Raw genomic sequence first — 25,890 nt, forward strand, 5'->3', positions numbered from 1 at the left:
AAACCATCACCCCCACCCACCTGCCGCCGTTGCTGTCAGCAATCACCGCCGCGGCCGTAGTCGGAAGGAACGGCGCACGAAAGGCCCAAAAAAACATTAAAATTCCCCCCAATTATTATTTTATTTAATAAGTCCAATGAAAATGGTTGTTTATAATTAATTAATTTATTTACATTAATCTCCATCAAGAACATCCCCGTTACGCCACGTGTCTCTCTAAAAAATGAGGAAACTCAACAACAAAACCAAATAGTCCGCAGTCTTATGTTTAACACAAGCATTTTCACTTCATTTCCTATGCAACCGGAACTCACTCAGTATCACTAAACTCACTCTCTAACTCGCTTAAATCTCAGTGACTCACCCACAATGTCCAGTAGAGACGAGCCCTTGAATTTCACATCTTCTTCTTCGCCAATCACGGTCTCCGAGCAGCTTGACAGCTTGTACGCTGACCCGGGAAGCGCTTCTCTCATCGGAAGCGCTTCTAATAGCTTCCAAAATGATACCCTTTTGAGTGAAGGGAGTGGTAGTGTTCTTAGTAACAGTTGTGTTGACGCTGAGTTCGGGTTCTCTAGACCCGAGTTCAGGCTGAGTCAACTCGAGGGTACGGTTGATTTTTATCAGCGCCACGTGTTCTTGTGTTATAAGAGCCCCGTTGTGTGGCCGCCGAGGATCGAAGCTGCTGAGTTCGATCGGTTGCCGAGGTTGTTGGCGGCTGCTGTTGGTTCTAGAAAGGCTGATATGAAGAGACAGGTTTGTGTGTTTGTTATTGGTGATGTGGGTTTGTTTTATTTGGATGAATCATGAGGATTCTTTTTGGTTTGTGAATTTATTGTGTTTTCAGAGTGGGTTGAGGTGCTTGATTTGGGGTTTAAAGTTTTTATTTTTTATTTTTTTTATTTTTAGTTTGGATTAAAGGGCGTCAAGCTTTGATTGTTGTGGATTTATTCAGCATTTCAAGTTAAATGATGTCGGTTTGTTCTTCTTTTTTGGAGGAATTGATGTGGGTTCTTAATGTTTTGTGTATTTGATTTATGCTTTGAGAATGGTTGTTTGGTGCTTGATTAGTTCATTAAGGGGCTCAAGCTTTGATTGTTATTTTCAATTTTGGATAAGAGGGGCTTCAGGCTTTGATTGATGTGAATTTATTTCATTTCCGTTAAAATGATGAGAGTTTTTGGTTGCTTTGTGGACTGGCTGTCTCTTGAGGAGTGATTTAGCAACATTTTCTTGTTGGTTTATTCCAAATCTGGTGAATTATTTATTTATTTATTTTTGTTTTTTTTGGTTTTCGGGATGTGGGTTTATTTTGTTTGATTTTTAAGGGATTTCTGCTTACTGTTTTGATTTTCAATGTGCATTCGTTTAGATTTTCTGAGTTGAAGTTGATTTTGGTGCTTTGCAAGTTGCTTTTGTATGTTGGGATACACTTTAGGTGTTTTACTATGAACTCGGTTGAACTTCGACATGAGCTGGTTTTAGCTTTTCAGTGATTTTAAGTCTCTGGTATCTTGTGATTGAGTCTTTCATGGGGTGATTCAGAGACGTGGGTTGAGGATTGTGAATGTTGGTGAATAAGTTTCGTAGTAGAGGCTAGGGTTTGGTAATGAGTAATCTGAGTTTTCAGTAAAAAAGTTGCCTTATTAATTAAAAATGCTTAGATTTGCCTTAGATACATCAAAAAAATACTATTACTTGTCATACTTTAATAATTTTAGCTTTCGCGTTTAAGGTTATTGTGTGGATAAGGAGGGAAATGGTATTTCGGATAGTGCTGAATCTTCCTTTAGTGGTCATATAACTATCTTAATGATGCTTTGTGTTGTCTTTTCCTTTGATTATGGTCCCAACTGGACCAAATATGCAAAGTCCAATAATGTCATGGAAAATTTATGCTATATGTGAAAGCAGCATTTATAATATCTCAATTTTTAGAAGATTAAAATTTGCAATGAGAAGCGAAATTTTTGGAAGATTAATTCTGATGATTGACTTTAAAAAAGTTCGTGACCAATTTTGGTATCAAAGAAGTCGCATGCCTTGTATCAACTTATTTCAAATAATGTGCTTGAGAGGTAGGAAATGCAATCGACTGTATTTATTGGATTTTTAAGTGCTTTTATGAATGAATTTCTTTCGTTGAATCTTCTATTCGGAAGAATTATCTACTCTGGTGTATTGTGAAGACTACCAAATTTTAACCGTCTGGTCAGGGAGAAAATAAGTACTTATTTGTTTCTTTCAAATTCATCTTGTGGTGGGGATGCCTTTTTCTGATGTTTTATTAGCTTGACTATAATTTTGTGTCTAGATTTTAAATTTTGATATTCGGTGGTAGGCGAATAAAGGATAGCATGGTGATACTCTTGGGTTGGTTTATGCTTACAATTATGTTCTCTGAGGTTGATATTCTTCTTCTTAACTTATCATTGTCACCTCTTTTTCTTCAGACCCGCTTAACAATATGTGAGGGTCATGATGGAACAGAAACATCTAATGGGGATGTATTAATTTTCCCAGACATGATCAGATACAGGTCAACTACTAGCTCTCTCTCTCTCTCCTGAAAGTATTCTTAGATTTTTTTCTCCTCAAAAGTCTTTTTTTTTTTTCCTACTTTATTACTGAATTTGATGTAGTGAATGATGCAGGAGATTGACTCATTTTGATGTCGACACATTTGTTGAAGAAGTGCTTGTAAAGAATGGTGAATGGCAGCCTGGTACCCCTGAAACACTTAAGGGTTGGTATGTATTTGTTTGTTCTCATGGGTCCCGAGATCGTCGCTGTGGAGTTTGTGGACCTCCACTAGTTAGTAGATTCAAAGAAGAAATAGAAACTCATGGTCTTCAGGGGAAAGTGTCTGTTAGCCCTTGCTCACACATTGGGGGGCACAAGTATGCCGGAAACGTCATTATATTTGGATCAAATATCAATGCAAAAGTCACTGGACACTGGTAAGGGGAAAAATCGATCTGTTTATTGATTGCTTTAAGCCAACTTTTAGCTTTTCTGTAATTTGTTAGCATAAAGGTACAACTAATCACAATGCTTATAGTATTACTGGATATGATGAAGAATCTTATGATCTCTTCAGCGAATTATCAATCAAGAATGCTTGCTTGGTGAGAAAGTAAGAGAAATAGGAAAGAAAATGTAAGTAGGACAAAACACACTCAGAGAATAGAGGAAGAATCTAAAGAGTTCTAAAAAATTAGTAAAGATTTAATATATCTTAGTATTTAATATACAAGCTGATTTAGTGTCAACCTGGACGATCCTTACACTATTTTGTCACCAAACTAACCATTTGAAGATTTTTTTTTTTTCGCAGGTATGGGTATGTTACCCCAGATGATGTGCCTCTATTACTTGAGCAGCATATTGGGAAAGGAGAAATTGTGGACTTGCTGTGGAGGTAACCTTTTCATTCTTTCTTTATTTGTTTTTATTTTTATTTTTTTTACTACTTGTCTTAAAGTTCTAGAATTTGTTAACTGGTTTTTGTGGCTGTTTTTTATTTCACGCATTAATCAGTACTCGTACTCAACAGTCTACAGCAGAGTACAATTACAATGTAGCTAATCAAACTTTTGTTATAAGTTTTGGCTGTAAAATAGGATCTCATAGTAACTTGTGGTTGGCTCCTGTAATCTAAATGATGTGCCATGTGATTGCTATATCTTCTAAGAGGAGAGGAGGAAAGTGGATATAGAAAGAAGTAGCCTAGATGTACTACCCATGTAGAAGAACGAGTAGATAATAGATAATATAGCAAAAATAATTACACTCATTTTCTTGTCTTGGCTCCATATCCGATTAGAGGGTCTTAAGTTTGTTGAAGTATGTTTTCTCTAACATTTTCATTTTGATTTCAGGGGTCAAATGGGTTTATCAGAAGAAGAGCAAAAGAAATCTCAAGAATTGAGGCTCCAACTAAATGGTGAAACCAACATGGAGAACAGCAGTAAAGAAGTGACGCTGCAGGGACAATTAAATGGGGAGAATACTGCAGCTTGTACATCTCAAGCTGAGTTTACAGGCTGTTGCCAGCAAAATGGAGACTCTTGTTGTCAGAACCCCGTCCTACCGGAAAAACCAGATAATTCGGCTGCTAATGAGAAGGCAAAAGTGCCAACTGAAAAGAAAACAAGCAGCAAGAAACTACTTTCGCAAAACAGTAGTGGCAAAAGCCCGTCTTCGCGCAAGGTATGTACAATGCCAACATGGTTTGAAAGCTGGGAGCGTGAAGATACTTACGCAACCCTTGCAGTTGTCTGTGCCGCTGTGTCTGTTTTCGTTGCCTACAGTTGCTACAAACAGTTGGGATAAAACTATGGAGCGAATGTGTGTTCATTTTAATGGTATAATGGCTCAAAACCGCCTTCTGCTTGTGTTATCATCATAATGTAATGCATCTGCAGGAAGATCTTTCTGGGATATGAGGGAAAAGGGCTTGAAGGAAAGCATTAGTCAGATATGTAAATTATTATTAAGGGTATTTGAAACTTGAATTATTTCTTTGTTCTTTATGTTTAGTTTCTACCTGTACATATATGGTGGCACCATATATTGTTTTATGGGAGCTTTTGGTTTGTAAATCATTACGAGGATCACTGCCCGTTTCTAACCTCAAGGAGCCCTTTATTCAGGCTTCTATTTTAGTTATAAGAATTGTGTTGTGTGTTTGCTGGTTTGTTCACTTGTATTGATTTTATGTTCTGAAGTTGTGAAAAAAAGAAGCTTGTGTGAAGAACAGGGTCAAAATCCATTACGTGATCAGCTTTGCTCATTCATGGCCTTCAAAGTTCAAACGCATACAAACCGATGAAACATGATCTGATTGAAGAAATGAAAACTAAAAGCAAATCGAACAAACTGGAAAAGATTATGTTATAACCATACAATATTATTTCGATACTCATGAAAGAGTCTATACAAAAAAGTTCGTATTCTTACTGATACTTTGTATGTACTCGACTTCATGCAGACATTCTCAGGTTATACAGGCAGTGCCTTCAGCAATGACACTTACATAGAAGATTAGAATGTGCAGTAGAGGACTCTAGCATTTAAAAATCTGAAGAGCTGACTCTTGTTATCAGTAGAACATGATAAATCCAGACAAAAGTGGTGAGAGTGTTAAGCTACAACAAATTAGTTATTGCATCCCTTGCATCAAGCTGGTGCAAGTAAATGCTATGACATTAAATCGGTGGAAGTACAAAGCCTCGGTCACTCCAACAGCATGAATAAGTAACAGACCATCAAGTGTTGGGTACTGAAGACAACATATTAACTACAAATCTGTAATTAGGATTCTCTAAATTCTAATTATCCGTCAAATTTGAGGCCGCTCAATGTCTTAATGAGTCCATTCTTGCCAAGCTTTTGAAACTCAGACTCTATGGTCTTTGCAATTTTGGCATCTTCAGGGTCTGGCTCAGGGACATCTACATGAACTGAGCCATGTCTGATTGGAGAAACGGATTCCATGAGCACAGCTTGCTGTTTCATATGGTTGTAGGCCATTTGATGGAATGTGTGGTCCAAAGAGAAACAATTTTCTATAGTTCCATTTCGGGATGACCCAGAGCCTTCTTTTCGACAAAAATGTGGGAGGGAGTTGTAATCCATTATCTGAAAAAAATGCATAACAATGTCAAAGTGCTGTATATTTTATAATGTCTACAAAGAGAAAAGTAACCAAAGAGTTTAACAATTATTTGGAGTGTGTTATGAAAACAAGAACCAGACTAATTCTATGAAAGCATCATGATCAAATTCAAATAACAGTCTAAAGTTGCCATACTTCTGCAAGTTCTAGCAGTAGGATAAACTCCTTCCTTACCTTCAACAACTCGTCTCTCCCATTACCTTGCAGCACCTGAATTTTCTTCTTTGTCCTTTCTTGCAGAAGAGGCTTTACAACCTGCCAAGATCTGAACTATTAGACCTTAATCTACTTTTGGGTGAGAAAAGGGTTGAGAACAGGGGCGGGCTAGGGTGAAGATTTATTTTGATATAAATGTGATGGAGGAATACAAACCTTCCAACATGCTGAAAATATATAAGGGGCATTGACAATATAGTATGTTTCAGTCTTCTCTGGATAATTTAAGTCATCTACTGTAGATATTGCAGTCATTAGCTGCATTATTGGATCAAAATATTAGAATAAGCACTTCAAAAAAATAATTGTAACAGCGATTAACTGACTGATCCTCTCTTATTTTCTGGTATCTGTGGTAAAGGACTTGTACAAAGGTTTTTCTAGAGAGAGAAAAACAGGATTATTAAAAGCATAAGATAGATCTACTATATATTTAGATCCTGAAGATTGTTAGATTGTTAAACATGTGTCAAAAAGAAATGCAACTGGCCAATTCAACTGACAAAAGTTTCTCAAAGGGAAGTTCGACTTATTTCATTTTTACTCCTATAATTTCCGGTACTTTGCATAGCATGACATAGTACAATGTTCTTAATATCAAGCAATACCTTTATTTGGTTCAGTGCTGACAGCTTTAATCCAGTCATATCCAAAATCTTCAGACAGGTACTAATGTGCCGGTCATACTTTTTTGTTGCAGCAGGCTATATATAAAGTAGAGAAATTAGACTCCCAGAAATAGAACAATGAACAAGTGATTTCAAGGAGAACATACTTACCAACACTACACGATCCCGGTACTCATTCATTTGAATGTGTGATTGCAGATAATAATTTGCCTAAAACAAAAAGATATCCAGTAGGTACCACAAACAAATTTCCATATTTGACATACCAAAAAACATAAGTTATAATATACTTACAGACGCTTTGTCATATGTGCTTAGCCCAACACCAACTGCAATTACAGGAAGACCCTGAAGATTTTATTGAAAGAGAATAAAAGAGAGAGAAGAAGAGAAATCATAAGTTGGAATTTGTGACAATCATTTCCTCGGGGAGAAACAAAACTAAAGAAGAAGAAATCTCATAGACAGCCATGGCAAAACAGATTTTCAATTGCAAAACCCGCTTAAGCAAGAAAATGACAGGATGACAGTAGTAAATTATTCTTTTTAACATAGATATACCTCTTTTGAGTAACCTGATAGACCTATAAGCTGAGAATCTCGCACTGCTCTATACAATTCAGCAGGGATAATTGGTCTCTGCAAATAGAAAAACAAAATCAATTAATGATAAATCATTGATCTCAACAAAAGCATAGGGTTATTAAATCCTTATGACCATCTAAAACTTCCTAAATTGGATCTGGAAATATTAGTCATCTTTTGGGCAACAAATTGAAGGCAAATGTCACCGCTAAGGGTGTTATTACCATTTGGCTTCATTATTTTCATCCTTAATGCATGTTATACCGTGGCGATGGAAGTTAGGAACAAATATATGTCATCCCTCTCAAAACCTCACTAGGCAACCCACACATTCTAGTGGCTATGTTCCTTAATGAATTGGTTTACAAATCTAAATGCAAGATTCAATGCAATCCATGAGAATCATTGGAGAACTAAATTGCAAGTACTATTAACCAAACTCACCGCTAATATATTGTCAATGTCATTAGTTATCCTCCAATCCAGACAATCAATCAACTGGGAAAATTAAACACCATTAGGAAAGATACACATATCAATACTATTTCACGTAGATAATATATAACGAATTGAGAGCAAATTTTTTTAACAAAGGATCATGAATCTAACCATTTTATGGGCTTTTGAGACATTCCAATCCCTGGCTTTGAGAAACCGCACCAATGTTTCAGTTGGATTACCTTGGTGCATATTCTGGAAATCACAAATCAAACTTAAAGCTCAATTTGAAGTCTCACAAGCACATGTACAGAATCATGCCAGCATGCAGGTTTAATCACAAACTTCAGATGTCTGGTTAAGCTAAATCCAAAAAGGAAGAAATTTGAGAAACCAAAGTTGCAATAAACCAACGAATCCTAATATGACGCGACACTGGTAATCTTCTGGCAATCAAATCCACTTGAAGATGAAGTCAAGATTTCAACTTTAAAAACCTCAAATGATGATAATTCCAAGGATGAAAAAAAAAAAAATCAATACACGAAACAAATCATTGCCAGTCAAAAACCCAGCTGGTATCTCAAAATTTACAAACTGTAACTTCACACGGTTCTGAAACACAACTGAAGTGCCACAAGCACAAAATCCCACTTGAGTTAATAAGAAAAAAGGTAGAAAAACCAGAATCTGAACGTGAACCAACTAATCTTCACTGGACCCAATACTCAGAACATTAATTAATCAGACATCAAATAGATCAGAACCAAGAAACAGAAAGCCAACAACAGTACAAACCCAGATCAAATCTCAGCTTTCATCAAGTACAAAACAAAACTCAATGTTTGAATAAGTCTCAGATAGTCAAAGCTTCAATTTTTACCACTCTCAAAAGCCAAAAACCAATACTTTGACTCAAATTCCCATCCTTTTCACTTCCATTTTCCCAGCATCCAAACCAAAAATAGATCCAACAAACTTAGAAAAGGAAAGTAAAAGCTAAGCTAACCTTAAATGTCTCCTTCATTGACTCATCTTCCACTGTAAAAAGAGTTTAAAAAGAAAAAATTACAACCCATCAAACAAACTGCTATTTATTATAGATCAAATAAGATCAAAACAAAATGTGAAGTGAATTCATTCTTCAAAGCTCACCATCTTCTATCAAAGACTGAAGCTGCTTAATTGCTTCTTGATGAGCCATACCCTCTAGAATATTTTATGGTTCTTCTTTCTCAAAAATATTAAAAATTTACCAGACAAACTTGGTGAAACTCAACTGGGTTTGGTTCAATTCTTGATTTGGTTCTCTGTATTTATGCCTTTTCAGAGCTCCATATGAGAAGAAAATATATAAAATTCAAAATACACCAGCCATGGCTAGAGAGAGGAAGAAGAAATTTATTTGTATAGACAGATAAAAAAGGTATAAAATTTTAAAATAATCTAGATTTGGTTTTGAATTAAATAACAAATTTATGGTTTAAAAATGGAATTAAGATTAAAAGTTGAATGCTTTTGGCATTTTTTTTTTCTTTTTGGTAACAACTCCATTTCTTAATTATTAGATCATGTGATGCAAAAACTAGAAAAGTTTCCATTAATTTTAAAGATATTCCACAACTATTATATATCTATATCAAAGATATTCTTGATACTTTTTACCCATATTTTTTTATGATTTATAGAAAATGTTAGCAATTTTTTTATATCAGCCCCCATCGCAATTTGTATTGGTTCATGCCCCAAGTTGATCGGTGGATCGGTTTGCCACTATTCTACATTCGATCGAGCCGTATCGTCTATCCCCCTCCACTTCCCTCTTGACAATTTCGAAGTGTTAATATTTTCTAAAAGGGTTATCTTAATTTTAACACATAACAGGTAAATAAAAAGTAACAAAAACACAATTTTCGATACATCAAAATATTAAAATAAAGGCAATGTTTTTTTTATTTTTAAAATAGAGAGTTTATTGATAATATCACGATTTGATTTTTAATAATACATATATTTATAGTTTATATATAATAAACAAAACATCATTAATATGTGTGTAAATATATTGAAATAATAAATACATGATATCTTATTTTATTTTTTAAATTTTAATAATTTTTTAGTTTTTTAATTTTAATTTTTTAATATTTATGATAGCAACAACCTTGATGATGTATGACTAATGCATTTATGTGGCCAAAAGATTTAGGTGGGTCAAGTTATGGGTGGTCACATTCACATTCAGCACTTTCATGTCAGTATGCTTACTTTTTTTTATTTTATTTTATTAAAAGATATTATTTATCTTATTGAGAATATTATAAAGAGGAATATGTTTCTATGGCTACAAATAAAACAACACTAATGTTGACTTAAATAAAGCATTAGGTATAGTCTTTACCAATCATTAAATATTAATTACATCGCCAATTATATATTTATTTAAGAAAAAATTTCTTATAAACAAATAATGAAGAAAATTTTGGACGATGATTGTGATGCCATTTGATTTAACCCCGTGTATTTACTGTCTTGATTTGGGTTTAATCTTCAAATCATACGGTTTAAACTATTTGGATAGACGTTCTAATTCTAATGGATGTTAACCCATGTAAGGGTAAAATGGGTAATTCACTCATCCTAGTGTTAAAAAAAATTATTATTTCAGAGTTAAGATTTAATTAATTGTTATTAACTTGAGAGATATATTTCATAGTATTTGAAGGGATACTACCTTGACATTGGACAAAATACTCAGGGTGGATTAAGTCTTTGTCTTGAACACGGTAGAGAAATACATATCAAAACAATCACGACATGCATATTTATTTAAGAAAAAATTTCTTAAAAACAAATAATGATGAAAATTTTGTATATTTATGTCTATATATATAATACAAAAATTTGAATTATTAGATTAAAATTATTAAAATTACCCATTTAATAGAGGAAGAGTTATTTAAAATTTTTGTCTAGAAAATTATGAGACTTTCAATCTCCAATAATTAAATTCTTTAAGTTGATTTTCTCCATAAATTATAAAATAATAATAATCTTTAAGATTAAAAAAAAAAATTATAGGAGGGAATCCATTAACTTTTATTTTATTTTTTAAATTTTGATTGAGAATTTAAGTTAAAAAGGCAATGGAATACTACAAAATACTTTATAAAAATAAATATTCTTTTACAATGTAAAATCACATGAGTTGAGCCAATGTGCCTTTGGAACCTGAGATGTGCAATTTCCATGACAAAAGGAATAAATTACATGTAATTGTTATGAGAGAATCAATAAAGTTTCCATTATCCAAACCAATAGTCGTAGTCCTATTGGATGATGATCATGATACCACCCATTTAACCACGTATATTTATCACAGTTCGAGTCTAACGTTTACGTACTACAATATAAACTACTAGAATAAATCCTCTATTTCATAAATACTAATATGAGGTTCGAGTCTAATGTTTAAATCTTACGTTTAAACTATTAGGATAAATCTCTTGATTCTAATAGATGTTAACCCGTGTAGGTGTAAAATGAGTGATTTACTTTTATATTATAATAATATATTATCTATATATATATATATAATATAATTATATATAATTATATATATATTGTTTTGAAATGGGAAGTGAAAGGATATAATCTTTGACCCAAAATTTAAGCTTCCAAATTAGGGGGCTGCAAAAATTGACCAACTGACTGGGTTGGTTGGAGATAGTCAAATAAGATGACACCAAGTCACCAATATTGTTAGTTTAAACACCTAAGATTAATTTTAAAACACGCCCTTAGCAATAAGAAAGATATAAAAGAATGTTCACGATATTGATAGTTTAATCTTAAAAATACATGATTTCAGTATGTGTTATTGTAGTAATATTTTTAGTTTGAATACCATAAATTATGGAGAATTTTACTTGGAATACTGAAATTTTTTCTTGGTTGTTTGCAGTAATAAAAGTGCTACTTTATTACAGAAAAAATTAGATTATAATTCTAAAAATTTGCTAATATAAGGAAAGTGTATTTCTTTTTTATTATAATTTCAGTGGTGCAATTGGAAGAGGGCTGAAGGAAAATACTTTATTAACCCTTTCTCTCAAATTGTGTTGTGTAAAATTAGTGAATAAAGAGGGGCTTTATATAGTGGTCTTCATTGCCAACACAAGGGATAGGTGGCTTCACATGGAGAGTGCATGGTACACTTGTCCTTGGCCAAACCATTTGCCATTGGCAACAACAATTGAAGCTGTAAATAACTCCAGATATTCATCCTTCAAGCATATTCTTCGTGGTATCATTGCGTATCAAGAAGAGTAGTGTGATATTTCACATCGCTTGGAAAAGAAAGGCGAAGGCTTGTTAAATAGTCTGTGAGCTCCTAAACTCTCTGAACGCGTTGTATTCAAAACGGATAATATCTTGACAGTGGACAGGCTTCTATAAAAAAGACTTGTGGATTTTGAGTTCATCCTACACTGAAGCGCTCCTCTTCCTCTCCTCCATGCCGCTAATGAAACACAAGGGGCTGATTCGCATCATGGAAGACAATGAAACGATCTTCTTGGTGGAGCTCCAGTGACATTAGACCAACAGCGATTGACGCCACAAAGACCAAGCTCGGACAATGAATCTACGCAATATTTTTGGAAATGCACTGTCACAGCTTCCTTATAGTCCACTCATCAGTAACATGAATTGATCATCTGAAAAGAAACCTCTAGTAAATGTTTATCAAAGGAGGCTTGCTACAAGTAGTTTAGATACTTATGAAACAGATGAAAATAAATGTCTTTCAATTGTCTTAAGATGCCTTATGATAGAGCTTACTACTGCCATTGCAATGTTGACATTTTGTATCCGAGAGTTGGTTGCTTCCTGCAAATGTGACATAATTAACACTCCCATCTAATAAATTGTGATTGTAACTAATGATACCGTTTATGTGCAAGAATTTGACAGACCTGAAAAGAGCATGAGGATGGAATGTCGTAATTAAAGGATTGAATCTAATGGAGTCTTTCATTCCCTTCGCCCTGCATTTTCTGCGAAGGACAATCATTCATATTAAATTGGACAAGTAGTAAAGAATGAGAGGTTAGGTCCCGTTAGGACAATCATAACACTAGAATCACTTGGTCTCATAACAAGAAGAAATCATAACCTTTTGAAGGCTTCAGTAGAATCTTCACCAACATTACCATACATCAAGAATGGAATAGCATTATAACCTATTAAAATTAAGTTACTAGCAAGATGAATGAAGACATTGAAGAGCTCATCTTAACTTGTATTGTTGTGAGCTCTGTTGTTAGCCTCTTTCTTCATTGAGCTGAAAAATGGTATAAAAAATGGTAGTACGATAAGTTGATTCAAGGATTCTTTATTAGATACCGGATAGCTATGGTTTTGTATTAAATGGTTATCAAACAGAGGAACCAAAGTTCTTTTTAATTACCTTAATTAACATGTGATATGATAAAGCTGACATGATGTTTTTGAAGTTGGTTTCTTCCTACAATTGTTACATAACCAGTTACATAAAATTTTATACAATTGTGACATAATTGTATCCTTTAGGTGCAAGAATTTGTCAGACCTGAAAAGAGTATAAAGGCATGCCCTAGAATTTGTTATAACTTTTGAAAGGCTTCAACCTTCACTGATATTCCCATAACACTCCAGCAATCTAAACTGCAACATTTGAACACCAACACCTCCAAAGCTCTGTAATCTACATAGTGTATCATTAATTGCCTTCTACATCCAATTTAAGCTCTATGAAGTACTAGGTAGAAGACAAACTACTGTCCACCAAACACAAACCTTGATATCAACTCAGTGCTTAAAGAGCTTAGGGTACTCCTAGAAATGAACGAAATGAAAATAATTAGCCAATTCTATCATTAATTTTAATTAGTCAAAAGTGTGACTTAAAATTGTCTTAAGAAACCATATGGTAAACCTTACCAGTGCAATTGCAATGTTGGCATTTTGCATCCAAGAGTCACTGTTCAGTTTCTCCCTGCATGAAGTGACAAAATAATTAGTTCACACTCTGTTTTTGTAAAACTCTAAATTCTCTTAATAGTAACTAGTGTTCTATGAGCTAAAAATTGACTTACCTAAATTGATTACAATGATGGAAGGAATTAGTATCGGATTCAGCTCATTTCCTCTTCCAGAGTGTAGATGAATTTTCCATTTATCTTAACGCAAGGGATGTGAACTATCTTGGACCATTCTCGGCCTTCATTCCTTTTGCACTGATTTTGTATTAAATGACATCTATAAATATGTAGCCGCAAAAGTGAGGACGGAAGGTCTGGAAAGGATGTGAGATTTGGGCAATCATTGAAAGTCAAAAATTTAAGAGATCTAAGAACTCGGAAATTTTTGGAACATAGGTATTTCAATTTCGGGAAACGAACAATGCTCAGATTAATTAGAGAGATGGGATACTTTATTTCTATAATCTTCTCTTCTGGGAAAGATATTGCATCAGGTAATCCCCAAATTCTGAGACTGGTAAGAGATGTAAGTTTGTGCCAACCACACTCAGTCAGTGGCTTGTAGATGCTGAGAGGAAGTGTAAGTGATTTTAGGTTGGAGGGGAAATCTTCTGCTGTAATGGATTCGATATTAGGACATTGCAATAAGGATAGCTCCTGAAGAGATTTCAGGGAGTGCATGCGGCTAGGTAGGGCTTGTAGCTTCTCACACCCAAAGATATGTACTTCTGAATCAGTGTCAGGAAGCCCATCTTCTGGAAACGAAACAAGACTGGGGCACTTACTGATACTCATACGACGTAGTTTGCAAAGAGTGTGTAAGCCCTCCGGAATGGATTTAAGGTTTTCACATTCCTCGATAGAAAGAATCTCAATAGGCATGTTACAGTCAAAACTCCCAGATGCTAGTGAATCTAGCTTTGGGCACTTTTTAATAAAAATGGACACAAGTCCCTTTGATAACTGTCCCAAGGTTCTGAGACTTGAACAGTTTGAAAGAGAAAGCTCCGCAAGTGTTGAAGGTAACTGGTCTGTTGAGGATAAATGCGTCAGAGAATGGCATTCCTGTATGCTTAATTTGCAGAGAAGAGATGTGCTAGGATTGTCCACGTCGTCGCTCTGTACCAATGAATAAGAAGAAGATGGAGAAGTACAAATATGTTCTCTGTAATCGCAAATGCACACCAAATTTTCACATTTACTTACAGAAAGATCTTTTAAAGATGAAGGTAGACAACCTCTTACAATGAGTGTTAGAGAACGACAGTCATGAACCTTTAAGTACTTGAGACGTGTATTGCTGTGCCTCAAACCCTCGTTCAAGGATGTCAGGCCGTCACATTGGCTGATAGTAACTCTGCTCAAGTTTGAAAGTAACCCATCTGGAAACGAGGAAAGATTCCGGAGCTCTTTCAAATGCAGCTGTTGGAGGGAGGTGAAGCAACTCAACTCTTGTGGTGCATTCTCTGGAAAAATCTTATTTGGCCATAAATGTACGAGCTCTTGACAGCCAACAACTGTCAGATGTTCTAGTTTCTGAAATCCCTCACTTGACCAGCTTCTAAACACTGGAAAGTTTGATTCTCCACCTGTACTCATGGAGTTTAGTGCCCTTGAATCAACTGGGCTACAACAAACCATTCCTTTGCATCTATTTATTTCTAATGATCTTAGAATTGGAAGGCTTGAAAATGAAACCACTAACTGCTCACACCCATTTATCACAAGATTATCCAACAACGGGAGATGATTAGGTAATCTTCCAGAGAGTTTAGGACATTGAGAAATTGAAAGCTTTTGGAGACGAGGGAATCTTTGGACATTGTCATTTTCTACAGGGTCCCAATGCTCCCACTCTTGTAACTTCTCAAAACAAAGAATCCGCAACGACTGAAAAGACTTAGAGCAACCTTCTCCATAGACCTCACCACCTATCTTTTTTATTTTCCCCATCAATCTGATTGTGAGGTTCTGAAGTGAGCCCAGCAATGCTAGGGAAGGCAAGGTGGTGCAGTTTTCACATCCATCCAATTTCAAAACCACCATGTTGGAGAATGATGGATCTCCTATCCAAGATGAAAGTTCTTGGCCGCCATAGTTTTTTATTGTCAGCACTTTTAGATTTTTATGAGGTTGTAAAACGTCAAGAACAGTTTTCACTGCTTCATCTTCCGAGGGATTAGAAGAACTCCATTCTAGTACCAACACTTCAGTGTCCATATCGCACAATATCATCTCTGCTGTGTCTTGACAATCCACTGCATTTTCTAAGCTTGAAAGGCAGAGCTCTCCGCAAAGAAACTTTAAACTTTTCAAATCGTTCAAGCTAGATCCAATACCCTTACCGACAATAAAATTTGAGAGGGTCTTCAAACATTTCAATTTTTTCACTCCCAATGGCATCTCTCTTATTAATATTGACCCTCTAATATCAAAATGGCATAAGTTAATCAGATTTCCCACGTGTGATGGCAACTTCTCCAGACAAATACAATTTCTTAATATCAAACTTTGTAAATTGAACAGTAAACTTGTTGACTCAGGTAAACATTTTATCTGCGTTTCAGAAAGGTTAATATACCTTAGCTGTCTAAGGTCTCCAAGTGATTTGGGTAGTTCAATCACATGGTACTTTGTTAAAGATAGTGCTCTAAGTTTCTTGAGCTTTGGCAATAAATCCAAAAAAACCGTCTTAGAAATGTAAGTTCTATCTTTGTACCTCAATGGCAAGAATATTCTCAGCAACGTCCTCAAGGACTCAACTTTGTAGAGAACTTCAAAATTCTTTTTTACTTCAAAATCTCTAGATGTGTAAGAAGAATGTCGAATTCTATCAAATCTTTTTGTTGACATGAGATTGAATTCTTCCTCCAATCTAAAACTTGTTGCTCTTGACATGCATTGGGCCAAATCATTCATAAGGTCGTGCATTATATATTTTGAACGATTGATACTTGAACGTTAAAATATTGACCTCGATAATAAATCACGAAAATACTCACAATCTAAGTCTTCCAGATGCTTGTTTTCAGATTGTTGAATAAGACCTTCTGCCATCCATAATAGGATAAGTTCCTTATCCATAAATTCATAATCCTTGGGAAAAATGGAACAATAAGCAAAACATCTTTTTAAATGCGAAGGAAGATGATGGTAGCTTAGTCTCAAAACAGAGAGAATGCCATTTTCTTCTGGTAAATACCATAATTTACTGGTCAATACATCTTCCCAGTCATGATATCTTTGCTTAGATCGTAAAAGACCCCCAAGAGTCCTGGCTGCTAAGGGTAACCCTCTGCACTTCTCAACAACTTTATCACGAATTGAATTCAAATTCTTGCCTGAAACAATAACTCTACTCCCAGATACATGCTTCTCGAAGATGGCCCAACATGCATCTTTTTCTAGAAGCTTCAAGTTATAATATTCACTTAGTCCCATTGTTAAAGCTACATCTACGCTGCGTGTGGTCACAACTATCGCACTTCCTGGTGCCCCAGACATGAAGGGAGCCTTAAGAGTTTCCCACAAGCCATAATCTCTGCTCCAAACATCATCTAATACAAGGAAGAATTTTTTTCCGGCTATTCTGTTTTTCAAGTGAACCTGCACTTCATTTAAGTTCTCTAGACTACAAGATGATGAAGTGATTCACTCAAGAATTGCCTTGGAAATTCGCATAACATCAAAATCATCCGAAACACATGCCCATGCTCTTGGATTGAAATCTGCCAATGCCTTGTCGTTGTATACCTCCCGAGCAAGTGTTGTTTTGCCAACTCCAGCAAGGCCAACAATGGGTACTACATGAAATCTGCCACCACTCGGTTCATTGCTTAACACCATTTCAAGTATTTTGGCTTTATCAGCATCTCTTCCGATAACTGCTGGTTCAGTTGGGACACATGTACTAGGTGGTCTTTGCCATGCAACAGTAGATGAGCCTCCAGCAATCTCTTTCAGGCCAAGATCATTCTTTTCTTCACAGAGATCTTCCAAACGACAAGTTATCTCTTCTGTCTTGGACTTCATATCAGCCTGGGAAATCAGAGCACTTGGGGTCCAAGAAGAGAAATAATCAGCAATTCTGTTTGTCGATTGTTCTGTCATCAATTCCCGCTCTAGAACCTGAGTAGCATACTCATCCAAGATGTCCTCCACATCATAAGCCAAGTCTTGGAGATCTTCCAACCACATTTTCACAGCCTCGTTCGTCAGTTGCTTCTCCTCGGCATCGTTGAGCACTGCCTGGATCATTAAAAACTTTCTCTTCCACTGCTTCAACTCTGAACGTATCTCATCTTCACATGGAAAGAGCGACAGCTTACTCGGCGCCAATCTGTCGAACAACACCTGAAGAAAAGCACCAAGAAAGACTTCTCCCACTGGCATGGTTTTGACTACGTAGGAAGAAATGATAAGAATGAATTAAAATTCTCATACAGAAAAGAGTGATAATCAGATGAATAGCAACAATCAAGAAAGAGAAGGATGATAATTAGTTACTAATTTTTACGTAATTTTATTGTAGTAATAACAGTAATCGAACTTTTTTAGGAGAGTGCAATTGAACCTTTGAACCAAGTCTGGTACTGACACGACACGACCATGGATTCACGGAGTTCAATTTCACACCATTGATAATTATTTAGAACAGTGAGAGTGAACATAAGAGAAACTGGTTTTCTACTATGGATTCTTGAACTTCATAAACATCAGAATCAGATATGACGGTTGTTTTTCCTTACCTAAAATTTTTGATATGACGGTCTTGTGGATTTCTTAACAGTAGATTCTGCAAGCAAGCAATGTCTGCAAGATGAAGAGATGGAAATTGGTGTTTGAATTTGTGATAAGAAATTAAAAAGGAGAGTTTGGACGAAGAACAAAGAGACTCAGAAAAAGAAGAAAAAGAAAAGTTTGAGATGCTTCTTCTTTTTCTCTCAACAGTTCACTATGAATATAAAAAGGAAAATGGACATCCAAGAGTCAAGTGTTCATTATGAACAGTGTACTCATAAAGCACAGAATCCAACTGTCTGCAACTTGGTTTTAAAGTCTTCGCTCAACCGTTGAAATAATTCAACTTCAAACAAAATTAAAAGAGCTAAAAGTTTTGGTTGCATTTTTAATGTCCTGTTTTTCTTCCAAGTGATCCATAGTGTGTTTATTTCAGTAAATAACCAAGCATCAGCCGCGCACCATCCATGAAATTTCACAAAAGAAGATTGAATGATAATCCAATCAATAATTTGATTAGTGTTGGATTAATTAGTTTGACAAAACTCAAGAGATAAAGGGTATGTAAAGAACAAATTGATCAACTTATAAATATTGTCTACACTGACTTCCAAGAAGCAATACATATATGTATTTATGTATTTTTTCATTGATTCTTCCTTATACATGTTAACCAATTCCTTCAAAATAAAATGAAATCTAGCAAAATCAGAACTCAAACGTATACATTAGTGTGAAAACCCCTTTTTTAATCCTAATATATATTACATATTCTTTGTGATTTTATTTTTTTGGAAGGGGATTTATGTCAGTTTTTAAGAGTTTTATTGGGAATGAAATTGCAAGAAAAGGAAGCTGCTGGGTTTGCATGTAACAAGGGGCAAAAATCTGGAGGCTTTGGAAGGTAAAGCTGATGTGGCGGGGTTAGACGAAATTAAGAGAATTTTGGGGGGCAGATTTAATTTCAGAAAACTGTTTTAGTTTTAAAGAAAAGAAAACTGGGCAGTTCGCCCAGATGAAGAAGAAGGAGACGAGAGCAGAGGAAGAAAGCGAGAGCAGAGCAGAAAAAAAAAGGAAAAAAAACAAAAAAAAAAAAAAAAAAAAGGAGAAAAACGAGAGGAAAAGAGAAGAAAGGAAAGAAAGGAAGAAACTACCTAAAATCACCTTGGCATCATCAACATTTTAGCTTTAACAAGAACATGAGCTATCAACAAAGTGAGTCAGCCAAGTGATTTGGTTCCAACCAGGGTTTTTCATGACCCAGTCCATGTGGTTCAGAGACTCCAAACGGTCTATTGTAGTTGCAACATCAAAAATTGTTGCAGCTTAACTCTTAACAACAGAAATATCAGCAGTTCATTATCTGGAAAAATGAAAAATCAGAATTCCAAGTTTGAACACAATCCCTATAAAATTAGCAGTAGAAAAGTGTTTGAAACAAAAGAGTCACTGTGACACTTGCAGTAGAATTTTCATCCACCATTCTCCATTTGTGCTGATTGTTGAAAAATGGCTTTTAGCAAAATCACATGGGGTAGAAATAATAATGGAGAAAGGTTTAGGACTTATATATATAGGCCAAGAAAAGGTTGTTTGTCCCAATTGATTAGGATTGAAAAGTGGGAAACTTTGGGCCTATATATAAGGACCTAAATCAATGTTAATTGTATCCCAAGTTGTAATTCCATTATACTTCTTTTGTTTAGGGTTTCTTCTTTAAGGACTTTAGTTTGCAAGTTTTATTGTATCTCCCCTTTGTTTTGGGTATTTGTTATATTGCCCAAATATTTGTAATATTGTTTGGGAGAGTAGAGCTTCTTTTGCAGCGCCCAGAGACGTAGGTTTAATACCGAACCTCGTTAATTCCTGGTATCTTTATTTTTGCATTTAAATTTGGCATTTATTATGCTTACTACTTGTATTATTATATCAATAAGCTAGCGTTAGAGTTTATGTTTCCGTTGCATAACAATTGGTATCAGAGCCTAGGTTTAGGACAGTGAGTAGCTATTTGTATGGTTATATGCATGTCTAGGAAAATTCTGTCAAAAGACGATAAAAGTCTAAGGAGACTGGATTTTAAGTGGGACCATTGTGACCCCTCCATTGTTTCCTGGGAATTTTCCTGGTGCGTATTTAATCATTTCAGCACTTACTACTACCTAGGGCTATTGTTAATTTGTCGGTTAGCTATTGAATAAATAATTTGTGGAGCTTGGTTATTGGGAATTTTGTTTACCAAGCCAATTGAGTAAGGCATAAATGGCATCACCGTCCAAGGATTCATCGTTCGAGGCAGCACTGTTTGCGGCAACACCATCCGCACAGTAAAGATTGATGTTGAAAAATTTGATGGCCAAAATAATTTTGGCTTGTGGCAGAGTGAGGTAATGGATAGCTTGTATCAGCAGGATCTAGATATTGTTCTGGAGGAGGAAAAACCAGAAGATGTCTATGAGAAAGACTGGGTGAGGTTGAACGTAAAAGCGTGTGGGATGATTCGCTCATGTCTTTGTAGAGAGTAGAAATATCCATTCATGAAAGGACGTCTGCAAATAAGTTACGGAAGGCGCTGGAAACAAATATATGAAAGAAAAGTAACGAGAATCGGCTCTATTTGATGAAAAGACTGTTTCGTCTTCAGTTAAGACCAGGTACGAATATCAGTAGCCATATTGATACATTTAACAGATTAATTGCTGATTTGTTAAATTTGGATGAAACATTCAAGATGAGCATAAGGCTATGTTGTTAATTGGATCTTTCCAGATGAGTTGGACTATCTTAGTATTACACTTCTTCATGGAAAGAAAAATTGTTCTTTGAAGAAGTTTGTCTGTCTGTCCAATCATGAAATTCGAAGAAGGATCAGAAGGAATAGAGATGAGTCAGCAGAAGCTCTTGTAGCAAGAGGGCGGAGTCAAAATCAGAGTGTAAAAAGGAGAGAAGAGGAGAGATCCTGTCAAAGGGAAAACTCAATAGGGATCAATGTGCCTGTCGTGAGAAAGGGCATTGGAAGAAGATTGTCCGAAGTTGCAAAAGAAGAAAAGGGCAAAGCACTTCTGATGCATACGTTGTTGAGCGTGAAGAGGATGAGTCTGATTTCTGTCTAGTTAGCTTACCATCCACCTCTGGATCAAATGAGTGGATTATGGATAGGTTGTACCTATCATATGTGTCCCCACAAGGAGTGGTTCTTTAATTTTGAAGAACTTGATGGTGGAGTGTTATATGGGCAATGAGATGCTTGTAAAACAACTGGGATAGGTTCAATTCGGTTGAAGAATCATGATGGCTCAACTAGAACTCTGACAGATGTTCGGTATGTACCGAAGTTGAAAAAGAATCTCATCTCTTTGGGAGCTTTGGAATCTAAAGGCTCACACGTGAATATGCGAGAGGAATTCTAAAAGTTTCTTCAGGCGCTCTTGTGGTATGAAAGGCACGAGGAGAAACAACCTGTATTACTATAATGGTAGTACAATTATTGAAACGACAGTTGCAGTCGTGCAGAAGGATGCAGATTCAGAAATGCTCAAGCTGTGGCATATGCGTTTGGGGCATGCAGGTGAAAAAGCCTTACTAGTTTAGTGAATCAAGGCTTATTGAAAGGTGCAAGACCTGTAAGCTGGACTTCTGGAGTATGTGTTCTGGGAAAACGACAAGAGTGAAATTCGGCACCGCAATCCATAATACTAAGAGTATTTTGGATTATGTTCATTCTGAGTTGTGGGGACCTACCAAAACAACATCTTTGGGAGGTATGCACTATTTTGTCACTTTTGTAGATGATTTTTCCAGAAGAGTTTGGGTGTATGTAATAAAAACTAAAGATAACGTACTTGGTGTTTTCCTTAAATGGAAAAAGATGATGAGACTCAGACTGCGAGAAAGATCAAGCAACTACGTACAGATAATGGTGGGGAGTATCGTAGTGATCCGTTTTTGAAAGTTTGCCAAGATGAAGGAATAGTACGTCACTTTACAGTAAGAAATACACCACAGAAGCAGGGGTGGCAGAACACCTGAATCGAACTATACTGAGAAAGTTCGATGTTGTTGTCCAATTCTAGGTTGGGCAAAGAGTTTTGGGCTGAAGCAGTTATATATGCGTGTCATTCATAATCGTCTACCATCAACTGCAATGAAGGCAAGACGCCGATTGAGGTATGGTCTGGAAAACCTGTTTTTGATTATGACTCTTTACATGTTTTGGTTCCACTGCTTATTATCATGTGAAAGAGTCTAAGTTAGATCCTAGAGCAAGAAAGCAGTATTTTGGGGGTTACCTCAGGTGTGAAAGGATACCGTCTTGGTGTCCAAGTTCGAAGAAAATACTGTTTAGTAGAGATGTGACATGAGAGTCTTCTATTTAGAAAAGAAAACAGGAAGCCAGATGAAGGTTTTCAGTACTCCGCAACAGGTGGAGCATACTCAGCAGCGGTGGAGTTGAAACAACATCAGTTAGCCCAGTTGGAAATGAGACTCCTATGGTAGAGGAGTTCATTGGAGATGAAGAAAAAGATTATTCCAAGAACCTCAACAAGAATCATGCTGTTAATAGGCCAAGACAAGAAATTCGCAAGCCTGCTCGTTTTGCTGATACGGTGGCCTATGCACTCCCAATTGAAGATGGTGAAGTTCCTTCCACTTATAATGAAGTAGCTAGCAGTTCCAAAAATGGTAAGTGGAGGAAAGCCCTGAAAGAAGAGATGCAGTCTCTCCATAAGAATGAAACTTGGGAGGTTGTTCATACAAAGAATAAGAAGGCAATTGGATGCAAATGGGTATAGCAAAGAAAGAAGGATTTCCGAATTTGAAAGACATCGATAAAGGCAAGGTTGGTGGGCGAAAGGCTACGCTCAGAAGGAAGGAATAGATTTCAATGAGGTATTTTCTCCAGTTGTAAAGCATTCTTCCATTAGATTGGTGACCTTGGTTGCTCAGATGAACTTGAACTGTTCAACTTGATGTGAAAACCGCGTTTCTACGGTGATTTGGAAGAGGAAATCTATATGACCCAGCCAGAAGGATTAGGAGTATTGGGAAGGAAGATTGGGTTTGTAAAATGAAAAGATCGTTATGGTTTGAAACAATCTCCGAGGCAGTGGTACAAGCGATTTGATAGGTTTATGATGGGTCGGAGTACACAAGAAGCAAATTTGACAACTATGTGTATTTTCAAAGGCTACAAGGTGATAATCTCATTTATCTACTTATGTTGATTGCTAAAGAATGAAGAAATTGAGAAGTTAAAGGAATTAAACAGAAATTTGAGATGAAGGATTTAGGGGAAGCCAAGAAGATTCTCGGTATGGAGATAATTAGAGATAGAGGAAATGGCAAGGTTTGTTTGACACAAAAGTAGTGACAATGTCAAGTTCAATCACTGTTTGAACTTGATCAACATCCTGCAAGCTTGATTGTGCTTTTTGGCACATTTGGAGGTGTTGCAAAATTTGACAGAAGAATACAAAACTAGAAGGTTTGACTAATTCGCCAAGAGGAGGATTTGTGTTGTTGAAAAATGGCTTTTAGCAAAATCACATGGGGTAGAAATGATAATGGAGAAAGGTTTAGGGACTTATATGTAATAGGCCAAGAAAAGGTTGTTTGTCCCACATTGATTAGGATTGAAAAGTGGGAAACTTTTTGGGCCTATATATAAGGACCTAAATCAATGTTAATTGTATCCCAAGTTGTAATTCCATTATACTTCTTTTGTTTAGGGTTCTTTCTTTAAGGACCCTTTAGTTTGCAAGTTTTATTGTATCTCCCATTTGTTTTGGGTATTTGTTGTATTGCCCAAATATTTGTAATATTGTTTGGAGATAGTGGAGCTTTCTTTTGCAACGCCCGAGGACGTAGGTTTTAATATCGAACCTCGTTAATTCCTGATATTCTTTATTTTTGCATTTAATTTTGGTAATTTATTTATGCTTTACTACTTGTATTATTATATTCAATAAGCTAGCGTTAAAGTTTATGTTTCCGTTGCGTAACACTGATAACTTGTTTCATTGCAAATAACTTTCTCAACTCTGATTCCGAACCTATTGCGTAGATTCATCTCCAACGAAAAGAGCGTTTCATTGACTGCCTTCCACGATCTGAAGTAGCCCCTCAAGTTTCATCAATACGAGCTACCATTAAACCTCTGCAATCACAGCTTACTTTAAGTCCTTTGATCCATAACATCAGAAATGAGGCTCCAGGACCATGTTGCAGGCTGGGCAAATTTGAATATTAAAGGGGGCAAAGGACGGAAAAAAATCAGATCCCTTGGTAAAAGGGTTTAGGAGATCATGATGGGAGGAGGAAAGAATAACCTTCTGGGAATTGTGGGGCGTTGGCTGGGAAGGCTGGTTGCGCTCTTTTTGGGTGATAAAGAGGTCTGGTGCTGGGGCTGGGGTTGTAGAATGGGCCTTTTATGTGGACTATTGACGTGGGCTGATTGTATGGGCCGGCCTTCGGTTATGAAGAATTCCTTTTTTGGGCTATGTGGTCTTGTATAGATAGTTTGTTTTTGTTTTTTGCCAAGGCCTGTTTATGTAGAGGATTGTACATCATCTTGGTCTTCGGCCTTTTTTTATTAGCTTCTCCTTGGACTGTAAAAGCATACAAGAGAGTTCCCTCTTCTTGTATTATTTATTCTTTTTTCAAAATAATTACTGGGTTTATCCCAAAAAAATAACTCATACGGTCTATATGATAGAACTTGACCGACTTGTATTTTGATTCAGAAGTCGTAGCACATCAACTACAAATCTTGATCTTTGCAAGGCTGAACAAGATTCCAACATTTGAACACTGACACTAAATTGCAGAAAGCAACAGCCAATGAAGCCTTTGAAAAACCTCGACGGTACAAGAAAATTTTATTAATTGAATAAAAAGATACACCTAAACGAGGGGGACATAATGAAGCTTACCATTCTTGAAAAATCCTTTTACAATAGGTAAATAAAGAAAATGCAAATGCATGCAATTACATATAAATAAATTAATAAAAAGAAAAGAAAATATAATCCAAAGCTCTACCAAGAAGAGTGTCTTGTTGTGGTCTCACATCCAAATCAGCTCCATTTCTCTCGTTACAAGAAGATCTACCTATCCGTAAAACACAAACCAACTAGATGTTAATGAAACCTTGATAAACAGCTCCATGTCTAAAGACATTAGACTACTGATATCAAGCTTACTCTTGGTCCACCCATCAAGAGCATGAACTGATAATTTGAAAGCAAATCCAAATATTGCAACCATAGTATCAGAAACTTTACTTTTAACGATACTTATAAGCTATTGAAAATGTCAGAATTTGATTCATTCCTCAAATTTCTGTTATTACCTTAAACCTGGAATATTTCAGAGAATCAATGAGGTGAAGAATCAGTTAACTTCAGCAACAGAGATGAAAATTTCATCAACATCTATGCTTAATTCATCATAATGCAGCAAGCATTAAGTCTTAAACATTTTTTTTACTAATTACCTCACTTCAAAACTTTGTTACACTGCTTAATATAAGTTTATGAATCAGTACTGTAATTCCATTCTTGTCATACTGCATCCCAGA

At 35.8% G+C, this 25,890-nt stretch overlaps 4 protein-coding genes, 1 long non-coding RNA gene and 1 pseudogene across 5 annotated transcripts; 2 read left to right on the forward strand and 4 right to left on the reverse strand.

Annotated features, from left to right (window-relative positions):
- The first annotated feature begins 285 nt into the window (after window positions 1–285).
- LOC116117852 lies at window positions 286–4,692 on the forward strand. The gene is made up of 5 exons (XM_031403862.1): window positions 286–756; window positions 2,454–2,539; window positions 2,655–2,960; window positions 3,338–3,421; window positions 3,882–4,692. Exons 1-5 carry the CDS (start codon window positions 370–372, stop codon window positions 4,333–4,335), a joined length of 1,317 nt encoding a protein of 438 aa, XP_031259722.1. The 5' UTR covers window positions 286–369; the 3' UTR covers window positions 4,336–4,692.
- Window positions 4,693–5,074: 382 nt separating this feature from the next.
- Window positions 5,075–8,968, reverse strand: LOC116117853 (SEC14 cytosolic factor-like). Its single transcript, XM_031403863.1, has 11 exons — window positions 8,704–8,968; window positions 8,558–8,589; window positions 7,720–7,803; window positions 7,555–7,608; window positions 7,087–7,164; window positions 6,820–6,873; window positions 6,676–6,735; window positions 6,505–6,600; window positions 6,053–6,154; window positions 5,855–5,935; window positions 5,075–5,643 (listed from the first exon to the last, which is right to left on the reverse strand). The coding sequence occupies exons 1-11, from the start codon at window positions 8,750–8,752 to the stop codon at window positions 5,338–5,340; spliced, it is 996 nt and encodes a 331-aa protein (XP_031259723.1). The 5' UTR covers window positions 8,753–8,968; the 3' UTR covers window positions 5,075–5,337.
- A 3,879-nt stretch (window positions 8,969–12,847) lies between these two features.
- LOC116117840 lies at window positions 12,848–14,464 on the reverse strand. Its single transcript, XR_004126049.1, has 3 exons — window positions 13,686–14,464; window positions 13,531–13,585; window positions 12,848–12,892 (listed from the first exon to the last, which is right to left on the reverse strand). It is a non-coding gene; the product is annotated as an uncharacterized LOC116117840 (long non-coding RNA).
- A 203-nt stretch (window positions 14,465–14,667) lies between these two features.
- Window positions 14,668–16,469, reverse strand: LOC116117874 (putative disease resistance RPP13-like protein 1). Its single transcript, XM_031403881.1, has 2 exons — window positions 14,847–16,469; window positions 14,668–14,736 (listed from the first exon to the last, which is right to left on the reverse strand). The coding sequence occupies exons 1-2, from the start codon at window positions 16,467–16,469 to the stop codon at window positions 14,668–14,670; spliced, it is 1,692 nt and encodes a 563-aa protein (XP_031259741.1).
- A 63-nt stretch (window positions 16,470–16,532) lies between these two features.
- Window positions 16,533–17,963, reverse strand: LOC116117875 (annotated as a pseudogene).
- Window positions 17,964–22,169: 4,206 nt separating this feature from the next.
- LOC116117876 lies at window positions 22,170–23,104 on the forward strand. Its single transcript, XM_031403882.1, has 3 exons — window positions 22,170–22,287; window positions 22,385–22,478; window positions 22,735–23,104. The coding sequence occupies exons 1-3, from the start codon at window positions 22,170–22,172 to the stop codon at window positions 23,102–23,104; spliced, it is 582 nt and encodes a 193-aa protein (XP_031259742.1).
- Window positions 23,105–25,890: the final 2,786 nt, after the last annotated feature.

This window comes from Pistacia vera, unplaced genomic scaffold, assembly GCF_008641045.1.
Source record: "Pistacia vera cultivar Batoury unplaced genomic scaffold, PisVer_v2 Contig824, whole genome shotgun sequence".
NCBI classification, from domain to species: Eukaryota; Viridiplantae; Streptophyta; class Magnoliopsida; order Sapindales; family Anacardiaceae; genus Pistacia; species Pistacia vera.

Excerpts from the sequence above, each read along its gene's own strand:
- LOC116117874 (XM_031403881.1), bottom strand. The coding sequence starts at position 16,469 with ATGTCAAGAGCAACAAGTTTTAGATTGGAGGAAGAATTCAATCTCATG. Across the intron at positions 14,737-14,846 it reads CACGTCTCAAGTACTTAAAG|AGAACATATTTGTACTTCTC; the intron begins GTTCATGACTGT and ends TTGCGATTACAG.
- LOC116117876 (XM_031403882.1), top strand. The coding sequence starts at position 22,170 with ATGGAAAAAGATGATGAGACTCAGACTGCGAGAAAGATCAAGCAACTA. Across the intron at positions 22,288-22,384 it reads CCAAGATGAAGGAATAGTAC|GTTGGGCAAAGAGTTTTGGG; the intron begins GTCACTTTACAG and ends GTCCAATTCTAG. Across the intron at positions 22,479-22,734 it reads AAGGCAAGACGCCGATTGAG|GTGGAGCATACTCAGCAGCG; the intron begins GTATGGTCTGGA and ends ACTCCGCAACAG.
- LOC116117852 (XM_031403862.1), top strand. The coding sequence starts at position 370 with ATGTCCAGTAGAGACGAGCCCTTGAATTTCACATCTTCTTCTTCGCCA. Across the intron at positions 2,540-2,654 it reads CCAGACATGATCAGATACAG|GAGATTGACTCATTTTGATG; the intron begins GTCAACTACTAG and ends TGAATGATGCAG. Across the intron at positions 2,961-3,337 it reads GCAAAAGTCACTGGACACTG|GTATGGGTATGTTACCCCAG; the intron begins GTAAGGGGAAAA and ends TTTTTTTCGCAG.
- LOC116117853 (XM_031403863.1), bottom strand. The coding sequence starts at position 8,752 with ATGGCTCATCAAGAAGCAATTAAGCAGCTTCAGTCTTTGATAGAAGAT. Across the intron at positions 7,609-7,719 it reads TCTCAAAAGCCCATAAAATG|TTGATTGATTGTCTGGATTG; the intron begins GTTAGATTCATG and ends TAATTTTCCCAG. Across the intron at positions 6,601-6,675 it reads ACCGGGATCGTGTAGTGTTG|CCTGCTGCAACAAAAAAGTA; the intron begins GTAAGTATGTTC and ends CTTTATATATAG.